Source organism: Eschscholzia californica, unplaced genomic scaffold, assembly GCF_041429995.1.
Source record: "Eschscholzia californica isolate CP2 unplaced genomic scaffold, dmEscCali1.0.p SCAF_2, whole genome shotgun sequence".
Taxonomy (NCBI): Eukaryota; Viridiplantae; Streptophyta; class Magnoliopsida; order Ranunculales; family Papaveraceae; genus Eschscholzia; species Eschscholzia californica.
In genome coordinates, this window is record NW_028238309.1 from 2,112,824 (window position 1) to 2,125,367 (window position 12,544).

Consider the following 12,544-nt stretch of genomic DNA (forward strand, 5'->3'; position numbering starts at 1 on the left):
CCTAAACTAACCCGTCAAGAAACGAAGAAAGAAACATAAAGATAAATACAAACCCTCATGTGGGTTTATCGTTTTTGTTGTAGCCTCAAGACGCTTATGGTCTAGAGAAGCTAGCAACTGAGAAGTTGTGCAAGCACTATACTAAGGATTTCGGGATTTAGTACCGTATTGGACGGTTCCACAACATCTATGGCCCCAGCTGCTTTCTGTAGAAAGGCACAGACTTCTACCGATAAGTTTGAAATGGGGAGACGGACTTCAAACTCCTTCACCTTCGTTAAAGGAACTTTATATTCTTGGATTAAGAGACTAGATAAGTATAAAGATGTAAATTTCCTAGATGTGGTTGTAAATTGGGAGGCCTGAATGTCGTGAGACGTTGTGTCCAGTAGCCTTCCCCCTTTCTGTATATAGTTTCTTTGTCCTTTAATATATATTCATTCTAAGGTTTCAAAAAATAATAATTGAAAAGATACTTTGTAATACAAATTTCTATTTAGTGGTTGAGCTGGGAAGGTAGATTGCAGCAGCTTGTTTTAATGGTCACAGGATTGTGATTTACTAACTATATTATGTACTTAAGTTTGTCTAACCTTGGGTTATGTTTCCTTTTGTACAGTTATCTGGTCTTACTGAAGCCGACACAAAAGCTATTGACGAAATCTTCTATTTACAGGTTTATACCACTTTCTGAGTACTGCATATACACATGTGTTAAACAGGAGGTTTTCTTTGCATTCGTGAATTTTGGCATAATTTTGTCAACATAGTTGCTCTTTTCTTGAAAAAGGAAAATTTCTATGGTTCCCCTCTAGGATTAGTGGCTGTAGATGTGTGACACTTATTAGTATATTAAATTTTCTTTTTCTGAAGAGAACAAAATATTATTTAACAAAAGAAAGTTAGAAAATAGACGAGCTACAAACAATTGGAAGAAGACAAAATCCCCACGACCAAAATACGTGAATTAGACGTGTTAGCGATATCTTCCCAGTTGAGGGTAAAATCACGATAATACGCTAAAGAAGTCCAGGTCTTACACTTACACTGAATAGGAAACGCAGCTAATTTAACATTTTCCACATTCATTCGACTGTCTTTGAAGATAGCTTTGTTCCTCGCTTTCCAAATTGACCACTCTCAGTCATTGGAACAGCATTCCAGCACAAGCAGTCTAGTATATTAAATTATGTATGGTGATGCTTTTGGTTCTTTTATAGGTTTGATACAGCAACCCAACACTGAGAGATTGGCTGAAGGAGTGGTCAAATATATCGTACTTGGACAAGTTGAAATGGTTGTATTATTCAATCAATAAGAGTGCTTGGTAATAACTTGTTCTATTTTCTGTCTTTTCTGTTTTCCCTCTTATGAACAGGCTTACTTACTTGTACAGTTTTTGTCCTGATTTAAAGTAGTGAGCCCTTTTAATAGTTTCGTAGAGCTAAATACTGATTGAATGTTTTGCTCTATAATTTGTATAGTCATATTGAATCAACTTATTGTTAATCTCTTTTATTGCACTCAAACTTAAATTAAAAGCTCTTCACTTGAAAGCAATCAATCAATTTGGAGCTCTCAAGTAAACATGAAAACCACAACCAAGGTCACTGAAATTTCGCGAAACGTTTCCTAAATTTAGATTAGTGACACGAAATAACACTTACAACTATTTCCTGCATAATTTCCACCGACATGATCGAATTTTCCACCGAAATTGTCAGAAATTTCAAAATTTCCAACGACATGATTGAAATTTCAAAATTTCCAACGACATGATTGAAATTTCGACCGACATAATAAAAATCTAGCAAAAAACCCAGAGAAACTAATACTAGAAACATATCTCTTCCTTCATCTTTTTCATCTTCATTTCTCAAAGATATCTCTTTATTTTATGTTATGTTTTTTATGTTTTTTAAATCTATTTGAATGATTTATGCCCTGAAGTAACTGCCTGAATTGATTTTTTCTTAGTAGCACCCTTGATATAACTATGTAATTGACGATACCTGCTCAAACTAACATAGTTTGTTAACTATTAACTATTATGAGTAAGAAAGAATGTTACCATTTGCTTCTTATAGCCGAAAAGTTATCCAATTTATCCTCGGACGTAACTGTGTAATTGTTAATACTCCTTCATACTAATAGATAATGTGAATCCGTTAGACACATCATTTGTATGCTTCATTATGGTTTAATAATCTTGTTATACATAATTACATCATATTTTTTTTATCATTTTTGTAGATTTATAAGATTTCTACATTGACAGAAACGTTTCTACAAAACCTTTCCACTTTTGGACCCACCGAAGCCAAAATTTCATTCCATGACCACAACTTCTAAAATATAGAAATCTACAAGGTGTTATTCTTCATTTGTTTACTTCCTGAATTGTGCAGTTCCACCTGATTAATGTTTTTAGACAAACTGTATATGGTTTTAACTTTTAACACGGATACTTCTTTTTTGTATTTTTTTGCTTCTCGAACATAATCAGATATACATATTCGTATTCGGCTCTGTGCCTGATAGACGGGTACTCCAATCAGTTCAGTCGCTAAAATTTCAGATAATGTATATATATATTTGTCTTACAAGTAGTCTGAAAATGCTTTTGGAAAACTGGGCTAATCTGGAAAAGAAAAACAACCAGAAAGCAAGTTTTCCTTGTTAGAATAGGTTTCTTCTTCTGTTTTGGCCTTTTGAGTTGTAAGCCTGATGGCCTTGCACTCGGTTCTGTTCCAAATCCTTTTTTTTGTAACAGGTCCTCACTTGATGAACGAAGCCTTTTTGACAACTGCAGACTCTGCAATAAAGTTGTTTGTGGATTTCACAAAGCATATACCTGGGTGGAAGGGTCTCGAGTACAGAGCAGCACTTCCACTGCTGAAATCATGCGGTGCAAATTTCTATCCTCCTGATATGGACAAAAAGGTAATGCATGAAATTTTCACTTGTTTACTTGAGAAAATCATTAGTACCATAATCTAGTTACCCACACGTTGGATTGAACAAGGGTTCAAAGTATCACTTCCTTCTTGTATAGTCAGGCAGTGTCTTCTTTTGTCTTTTCTCAGACGCATATATTAACAGTACAGGATTTTTTTTTGTTTCGCTGTGTTTATATTAACTGGTGATGTTTCCTAGTATAAACTGAATCAAACAGTTAAGAGAAGGACAATAAGAAAAAAAGATTAATAAAATACTAACAGTGAATCGTTGTCAGAAAATGCAAGTAATAATAGTAAACAAGTTCTAGGGTCCAGCCATGATCTTTACATTATACCATTTTCTGAAGAGTATAAGCCATTTCTTACAAAAGCTGCTGAGCTATTGGATAAAGCAGGAGAGGTGTCTGACTGTCCTAGGTGGGTATTTTTTGGTTCGACATAGAGTAATTTTGTGCAGTTAAAACATATCAACTTGATGAACTGTTCATGGATTTTGATAACCTCAATAATTTCTTTATAGTTTAAAGAGGTTGCTGAAAACTAAAGCTGATGCTTTTCTCTCAAATGACTACTATGAATCTGACATAGCTTGGATGAAGCTGGTTAGTAAATTTCTCATGCACTTGAATTTTCTTTGTGTTCTCAGTTTAGGTTATTTTCGCTGGCAAAATCGTTGAGTATCATAGCTAGACATTTATGCATGTTCAGGCAATTACCAATTTAGCTCAACCGTGTGACGCGCACATTGATGTGATGATCTTTCAGGCATTTAGCATCACAGTGGTGGTCTAGTATAAAGTTGACTATCTATTCTTTCCAACATCTTCTTCTCAAAGTCTAATTTGATGGTTAATGCCCAAGTCTTAATCTCTCTGATTTCACCTCAACTGCTTTTAATAAATCCATTACCTGACTATCTTTTCCGGGAAATGCTGGAAAATGTATATACCTGTTAAGTTGGAACTTGTGACTTGTTAATATTGCGAACCAAATTCTACAATGTTAGTGCAGATTGCGAGGCTTTTCCTAGTTATTGAGTCTGTTACGAGGTTTCGTAGCAGATTTGTGTTTATTATTTGGTTTAGCAAACATCCAGGGTAAAGCTTTGTTTTGTTAATACATCATTTGTTTTTCTACTTTTTTTTTTTTGTTGAACTCATTTGTTTTTCTACTTGTGTTTGGTTAAGTGGTGGTAGGAAGAGAGATTGAGGTAGTTAGAGAAAGAAAGATAAATAGAGCGAGGAGAAAGATAATGATTAAATAAGAAGAGGTAATGATTTCTCAAAAGAAAAGAGGTAATGATAGAATAGACTTAAAAGATATATTATCTAAGGTGCATAGAGAAGGTATGAGGCACTATGAGAGAGAGAAGAATTAAGAAGACAGGTGGAGGAGAAATCTAGTGAACTGTGTAGTGGGTGTAGAGAGAGAATGAAGGTAGTGAGAGAGGAGAGAAGGAAAGAGGAACCTCTTCCGTGTTCCAAGGCGTGCATAGTTTCCAGCTTCCGGAAAAAGCTACAAGCTAAAGCCACAATTTGTGGCTTCCGCTTTTTGGGAGAAAAAGTACTTGTACGGCTTTTAAAAAGCTGCGACTTTTTTGTCCAAACGTAATAACACAATTAAGCACTTTAAAATAAGTCAAAAGCTGGCTTTTAGCAGATTATAAGCTAACCCAAACGGGGCCTAAATTAGCTTATAAATCAGTTAGGCTTATCCTGAGCTAACATGTAGTTAGGAAGTCATTAGTCTGATAAGAAAATTAGGTTGTCAGCATTTTTTTGTGGCAAACATGCAAATATTACAAACTGAGTTTGCAAATGTTTATAGAAGAAAACCGTTTGCAAAATATGTTAATATAAATCAAAATTAAACTAAAACAAAATAACACAATAATTAATAACTGATTAACTAATAGATTGATGGTTTATGAAGGAACAATTAAAAACCGTTAGCTACAATATAAAAACCATCAAAAGTAGAAACCCATCCTTCCTTTATGATTTTTAGGTCGAAGTATAGGCAAATATAATTCCGGTGGCGGTGTATGTTGTTTATTGCGAGACTTTTCTAAAACAGGAGGACTAGAGTTGACATATCTTGGAACTTCTTTCTTTATCAAACTTTGTAAAGAAAGTAACCAGTTTTGTTGTTGACTAGCTACATAAAAATTAGTACGTTCAAGACCACAAGGTCGTCTAACATTTTTTGTAAGACCCGTCTGCAAACTGTATAGTTTATATATTTCTGATTCCTCATCGTTCTTCATCCAACATAAGAAAATCTCATCACCAAAGCTCACAATTTGGATAAAACAGGGAGGCAAAGTTGAGTTTACTGAAAACAACTCTTCGACCCAAACTTGCTGATTATCTTTTTCTTTCAATGTATACAGGCGAAGTTTACCACTATAATCACCTCTGACCCGTTCCTTTTTCAAATATGCAAGGCATAGATTTCCTCTAAACTCTATTAGAGAAATAGATTGTGAAGAATATCGTTGACCACCGACACGTATTGGTGGAAGCTTAATTACGTGAAAAGTCTCGTTGTGTATATCGAAAGAAACAATTTCATGATCTTCTGCCATCCAGTATAGAAACCCTTTACAGAAAACGGATACCCTCTCATGGATTTTCCACGGCTCAAAATTTTCTATTTCTAGTCCGATAACCCACGGCTCAAAATAATCCATTGATAGTACTAATAACATACGAGGAACAACGCTTGTTATTTTTCGCCATGAATCTGTTCCTAATGTAAAAACCATGCACTCTAAACTATAAGTAATACATACCAACTTATATTTGTCCCTCTTTGAATCGTACCCAAATCCGTAGCAATTATACCTATTGGGATAAGGAGAGGCAATGGCAAGGATTTCTCGTCTAGTTGGATTACAAATCTCTATAATATTCTGTTTTCTAATTTGTAAACAAACTAAACCATTATAATAACCACATAATTGTCTTTCATGTTTACTATAAATTTTTCCTATGACATGATGATCATCACTATTTTTTTCTAAATAAAAGATGTCGTTATCTTTATTTTGGCCTAAATAGTAGTAACCAATATATTCTTCCTTAAAGGACTTGAATATCAAACGTGGCTTGCATTTTGATTGAAAGAAATCAAGATGAGGGTTGATTGAATTGTACCATGACTTACAAACGCAACTGCATCTAATCACAGACTTACCTGAAGAAACCCTCGATATTATGTATTGAAAAATTTCATCGGAGAGAACATCTAAAGGATTCACTTTCTTCGAGTTTTCGTTATTTGATTTCACCTTCTTCGAAGGACTCTTTATCAACATCATTGCTTTCTCTTGAAGTATCTATCTTTGGGTTTTCCTCCAATATCACTCCCTATGTGCGTATAACATATGGGAAATACATAGAGGTACTTTTTCAGTTTTTATGGAAACTTTGGGAAACCCTAAAAAACCTTGGAAGTTCTAATGGTATATATGGAAACTGTAGAAGTCTAGAAACATAACCTAAATAAACACTAACCAATAAGGGATTCTGCTCTTTAATAAGATATTAGTATATGACTGCTCATTCTTATTTTGTTATTATAATCCTCCTTAGCGTCAAAAAGTTGGGCACCTCTAGAGGCGCCTCCCAAATTGTTGTTGAGACCTCTTTCTATAGGCGCACTGTATAGGGCCAAACAGGTGCCGCTCTTGCCTTTCATAAAGTTCACTCTTTGTGAAGTTTTCTTTTTTTGATGAAATTTATGTAATTTAGGTTGGACAATTGCACATTTTCAATTGATCAATGAAGAATTAATGGATTTTTTTTTGTTGAGAGAATTGATGGATCTAGAGTCTAGATTGGCAAACCAGCCCATTGGGGAGGAGTATTCTAAAGGCGCTGCAACCTATTGCGAAATTTTGATGGTATGAGAAATTTTAAATGCACTCACCTTTTTTTGTTATATACACTCACATACGAGGTACAAGATTTTCTAGTCCGGCCCATAAAATATCTAACTTTCTTGTGAACTCAATTGGTTATACAGATAGCAAAAAATGGCCCAGACAGTTGGTACGTAAAAATGACAGCTCCAAAATCAACTCGATGTGCCGCTTGAGTCATATTTTAGCAGGCTGATTTTTATCAGATGATGTGAGACTTTCCTAAATGACTGTTTTAGATTGAATATTTAAGTTATCACTCAGACGATTCAGATTTAAACAAGTTAGACGAACTAAATTCATACGATAAAGAAAAAAACAAATAACTAATCAACCAAAATTTACAAAAATAACTGTATCTAACCACAGACTGACCTAAAGAAACCCAAAATATTGTATCTAGAAAAATTTCATCCGGAAGAAGATCAAATGGACTGATTGTATTAGACAAGATATTTTATGCCCTACCCAAAACCGAATTCAAGTAAAATTGTTCGACAAGAAACGTACCTTGAATGAAATCCCTAATTGAATTATAAGATTAGAATTTGGAAAACGAGATGGATACGAGCTTCTTCAAATTAGGATTTTTGGAGTTTTCTTCTCAACCCTCTATGGTACTTATGCAATCAATAACAGATTCTTCTACTTTTTCATATAAGCCCGATCTTTCTAAGAGTATAAATAATGTTGTGTTGGGCTTTAGGCCATAATTTAGTTGGGCTAAAGGCCCGTTTTTTGTAAGAGTTTGGATTCATCATTTATCATGCTTATCACATCTTTGATGTATCAATGTCAATATAATGACTATCGTAGATCGTAGTCAATTTACAAAAAGAGAAAAAAGACATTATGATTTTGAAGTCCTTAGCGTCAAGAAGTAGGGTACGTCTACAGGCGCCTCCCAAATTGCTTTTTTATGACCTTTTTCTATAGGCGTCTCGTGTACGCCCAAACACTTGCCTTTCTTGCCTTCAGTATACACATCACTTTTTTTATTTTGTTTGATGCGTATCAGAAAATGGGTATATGTTATTTTCGTCTTTTGTTCTTGAATTCTTGTATAGTTTTTTGGTGGTTAAAGTTATCTAAATTTCATTTGTTACTTTGGAAATATAAGAGGTTGCCTTTCATAGATTTCATCCACCCTTAACCTTATAGGTAGAAGGGAAGTTGCTGTCTAACCCCCAACTCCCCGACTCTAGGTCGATACTGATGAGTTATGATACAATCATAAATGAAGTTTTCAGAAGCCGTCTAAAGAAAGTGTACTTTCTATAGAAAATTGCATTCGTTTCCACATGTCAAGTACAATTACTGGCATATGATTTTAGTTGTCTTCAATCATTTGAAATTCAAAAATAACAATATCGCACTGAAAACCAACGACAATATCCAATGTAATTTGATGTTCATATTGTCATCTATATCTTCTATGAACTTCTCGGGGTTTGGGGTATAGTTGTTTTTTTTTCTGTCTCAAATGAGGAATTGAGGTTAGTGCTCAATTTTCTTTAGCCCCTTCATATCTGTAGTTTCCACCCTGTATTCACCAAAAGAAAATCATGGTCAAAGTTTAAACATATAATCATCGTAGCATTCAAATAACAAGAAGGAAAATTGATAAACTGCCGATTTCTAATCTATATCAACGGACGGGTTTGAGTTGCTATTACGAAAGAGTATCATAAAGCTAAGAAGAAGATTTCAGTGGAATCCTAGAACTCTCGTTCAAGAGTTCATTTTAACCTATCATTGTATCCTCATGTTATCCATCTTTGTATTAATATCGTGAAGTTCTGAAATCTATACAAGATTATCCCGACAGGTACCTACTGATAGACATAGATTATTTGATTCCAATGGTGTTTTTTGTCCAAGAAAGCAAGTTCTAGATTCTACTATCCCATAACCACCATTAGTTCCTAAGGTGATGCTATAACTTGGTTATACCGAGTGAAAATAAAGCAGAAAAAGTATTTCGTGTTATGATAATTAGGTCAAAAATAGCCAAGAACTTACCGACCACGCATACGTTTTAGATAATCTATCTACCAACTTTTCTATTTTTTATTAATGTAGCATTCTCTACTAAAGAGATAGGTTAATAAAGAAATAATGAATAAATTAGGATAGAGTTTGCAAAATAGGAGGTAGAATTTTCGACTTAATAAAATTTACTAAAATCTAAATTATAGAAGTAAAAGAACGTATTTTCACTGTCAAATGCCGAAATGAAAGAAAATCTCCAAGTATAAATTAGATATGCTTACGTCGTTCCGTAGAGGGCTATCTTCTGAACTTTTGTGACATCGGTGCTATCTTGGTTATCCTCAATAAAGATGGTCAAGCTAATCCAAGTCCACATCAATCAGAAAATCTCTTGTATACCAGATAGTTCAATCGAGTAACACAGATAAGTATCAATCGTACCTTCGAACATTCTGAAATTTCACATACTTCAGAACAACTGGTTTTCCCTAGAAAAAATATACAACAAAAACAACTGTTTAGCATACATGACTAAAAAACAATATCTTGTTAAATCGGAGGTTACTAGTTTGTAGGTGCGAGAACTTTACCTTCAGGTGATCTGGTGTTAGAACAGCTGTGTCACTAGGAGGGTAGTCGTTGACATTGCTGCAAAGTCATGATTATTAATAAAAATTAAACAGTGGATCGATAAGATCATTTAGCATCCTCAAGAGATGATACAGCAAACCTAAATCCCATGTGCTCCTTGTTCGCGAAAAATTTCACAGTCCTGGGACCTGATAAACGTATAATATTGTCATATTGCTGTGTGAGAACTTACAAAGCAATTTAGTAGATCCAATCAATAAGTTATAATGATACTTGTCTTAAAGAAAGAAACTCGAAATTTATACATCACTATCAAAAATTAAACCTATAAATCAGATAAACAAATTGCACAGCAAATAATGATAGATTAAGCAAAACTTCGAAAGATAAATCAACTAATGGGATTGCACCATTTTGTATTTTTAACGCAGGTCTACGTACTTCATAAACTTATCCAGTTCCAACGAAACGTAAAACCATCTAATAGCTACAATAGTTCACTTCATTGAGATGTTCCGTCAATTGAATGGTCAGATAAGTTATTTGAACCTAAAATTAGTTGAAGGGAATTCAGCTCCTGAATGCAAACAGGAAACTGGAAAACCACTCAAACAATGAACGAAGATGATGTGGGTGTGGTCTTGGGCGTTACTTACCCTTAAGTGGACTTGAGCCTATCTCGCCCCAAAAGCTAGCTCAACTTATAAACTCGCCCCCTATCACAACCAATGTGGGACTAACTCCTACAATCTTTCCTTTCACACATTGGGTATGGAAGATTATCTTCCCCCTCCACAATAAGACCTGAACGCCTTTGCTGAACCTCGGATCAAATACCATTTGTGTGTGGCTTTGGATCTTTCTTGCCCTTGGCCTTGAGTATCCTTGAGCCTATTGACCTCGAAAACTAGCCCAGGAGGTGAGGTTGCCTTTCCCTCACTCTTATAAAGCAACCACCACACCCTCCCACAACTTATGTCCAACAAACCATCGATAACACATCGCTACAAAATAGACTCTTGACCCAATTACAATCTTGATCAACTAATTTGCATCTTAAGTGAGATAAAATCTCACCATAACTACTTCATAAAATATCATATATATACAACTATTCCTATATGAATGTTCTTATTCAAAATGGGTTTTACCTAAATCCTTTAAGAAGTAATGTTACCAAACTTACTGCACAATTTAAACCTAAACACATTGAAAGTTAAAAATCAAAATCAAATTATTTAGTTACCATCTTCTTCAGGTCCATTGATGAGAAAAGAATGAAGTTTAACAACTTGAGTAAAAGGGATATAAATCAAGAGTTGTTCATCAGCATCACTCTCTAGATTCAAACCTTCATCTTCTCTATAACCCTAAAAAGATCAAAACAAACACCAAAAGCAATTAATTGATTAAACTTCAAATAGAAAAAATGGGTTGTCTTCAAATTTGAAGAAGAAGAAGAAGAAGATGAAGAGATTACTTCTTTAAGAGCATTAACAACAGAATGAGAAGTATTTTGATTGAGACATTCTACTCCAGACCAATCAATGAAGTCAACTATATCAATCTGTAATTTAACCAAAACCAATTTTAAGAAAATGGAAAAGAAAAAATTGTGTAAGTAGTAGTTTTAGGGGATTTAGAAATTAGGGTTTTAGTTACTACTTACTCTAAGAGGGTTAGTGGCTGATTCAGTAGACATGGTGGAAAACACACGCACAGAGAGAGAGATGGAATGGAATTTTGTAGTATACCAACGTAGTATTTGTAGTGGTGTTCAAAACAAACAGGCCAGGCCAGGTTGCGGGCCGGGCCCAAGCAACCCGGGTTGGCTATACCCCTGGCCCAGCCCGGGACCGGACTTGCCCCAGCTGGGTTTATCCGGGTCGGGCTCAACCCGGGTCTGGGCCTTCCTTTTACTTTTTGTTATATTATTATAAGATATGAAATTAAATTAAAATAGTATATAATCTTAAAATTTAATTGAAATAAAACATTACAAATATGAAACTGTAAGATAACAAATCAAAACATTAGAAATTTTACATTTTTAAAAAACATTAGATCTTACGAAATAAAGTAATGATACCTAAAAGAAAATATTACTTACCTAATACTAAAAACAAATTAAAACAAAATAGAACTTACCTAAAAGATCCTGTAGTTTTACCTAAAATTAAGGCCGCGGCTTTGGGAAATAAAGAAAATTCTCCGGAGAATAAAGACTTTTCTTAAAACTAGTCAAATAAGTTTGACTTTTATGTTTTTTTTTTTTTATTGCTAAGGGACTTCTACTTTTTGGGAGTTCTCCTCCATCTCATCACCTCTCTCTACCACCTCATCTCCACGCCATCTCATCATCTTCTCCGGTGAAGGTCGCCGGCCGACGACCTTCAAACATAAAAAAAAATTAAATTAAATTTTTTTTTCTCTCTCCTCTCTCTCAAAATATTTTTTTTTCTTCCTCTCTCTCTCTCTCTCTAGAACAGATCTAGAGAGAGAGTAGATCTTCACGAACAGATCTAGGTCTGTTCGTGAAGATCTACTCTCTCTCTCTAGATCTGTTCTAGAGAGAGAGAGAGAGAGGAAGGACAAAAAAAAAAAAATTTGAGAGAGAGGAGAGAGAAAAAAAATTTTAATTTTAATTTTTTTTATGTTTGAAGGTCGCCGGCTGGAAAATTGGCCGGCCGGCGACCTTCGTCGGAGAAGATGATGAGGTGGCGAGAAGATGAAGTGGCAGAGAGAATAGATGAGATGGAAGAGAACTTTTATAAAAATGTATTTTGTATTCCCCATAAAATTTATTCCCCGAGAACTTTCAAAAAAATCTGGATTCCCTCGAGAATTTATTCCCCGGAGAATTTTCTTTATTCCCCAAAGCCGCGACCAAAATTAATTCCCTAACTTAAAAAGAAAAGATTTTGTTGAACTTAAACAAAAATAATGTTTATGGAATTTACCTAATTTTTTTATATTCTTTAACTTAAAAGGAAAAGATTATCTAATTTTACATATGATATAAATCTTTTTCGATGGGAACCTTTCTTCTCTAACTTAGGAACATACCTGAATTTAT

At 34.4% G+C, this 12,544-nt stretch overlaps 1 protein-coding gene and 2 long non-coding RNA genes across 3 annotated transcripts in view; 2 read left to right on the forward strand and 1 right to left on the reverse strand.

The window, feature by feature from the left end:
- LOC147555162 (uncharacterized) overlaps positions 1 to 461 on the forward strand; it is a 69,215-nt gene extending 68,754 nt beyond the window's left edge. The window contains exon 4 of the long non-coding RNA XR_015234655.1: positions 84 to 461. This is a non-coding gene — a long non-coding RNA (uncharacterized LOC147555162). The remainder of the gene's footprint in view (positions 1 to 83) is intronic.
- Positions 462 to 619: 158 nt separating this feature from the next.
- On the forward strand, positions 620 to 3,634 carry LOC147555169 (uncharacterized). Its single transcript, XR_015234657.1, has 4 exons — positions 620 to 676; positions 1,221 to 1,327; positions 2,813 to 3,377; positions 3,481 to 3,634. It is a non-coding gene; the product is annotated as an uncharacterized LOC147555169 (long non-coding RNA).
- Positions 3,635 to 8,145: 4,511 nt separating this feature from the next.
- LOC147555170 (PITH domain-containing protein At3g04780-like) lies at positions 8,146 to 11,193 on the reverse strand. Its single transcript, XM_086663274.1, has 8 exons — positions 11,138 to 11,193; positions 10,949 to 11,035; positions 10,715 to 10,838; positions 9,608 to 9,656; positions 9,468 to 9,525; positions 9,319 to 9,365; positions 9,159 to 9,236; positions 8,146 to 8,428 (listed from the first exon to the last, which is right to left on the reverse strand). Exons 1-8 carry the CDS (start codon positions 11,168 to 11,170, stop codon positions 8,383 to 8,385), a joined length of 522 nt encoding a protein of 173 aa, XP_086519400.1. The 5' UTR covers positions 11,171 to 11,193; the 3' UTR covers positions 8,146 to 8,382.
- Between the last annotated feature and the right edge of the window lie 1,351 nt (positions 11,194 to 12,544).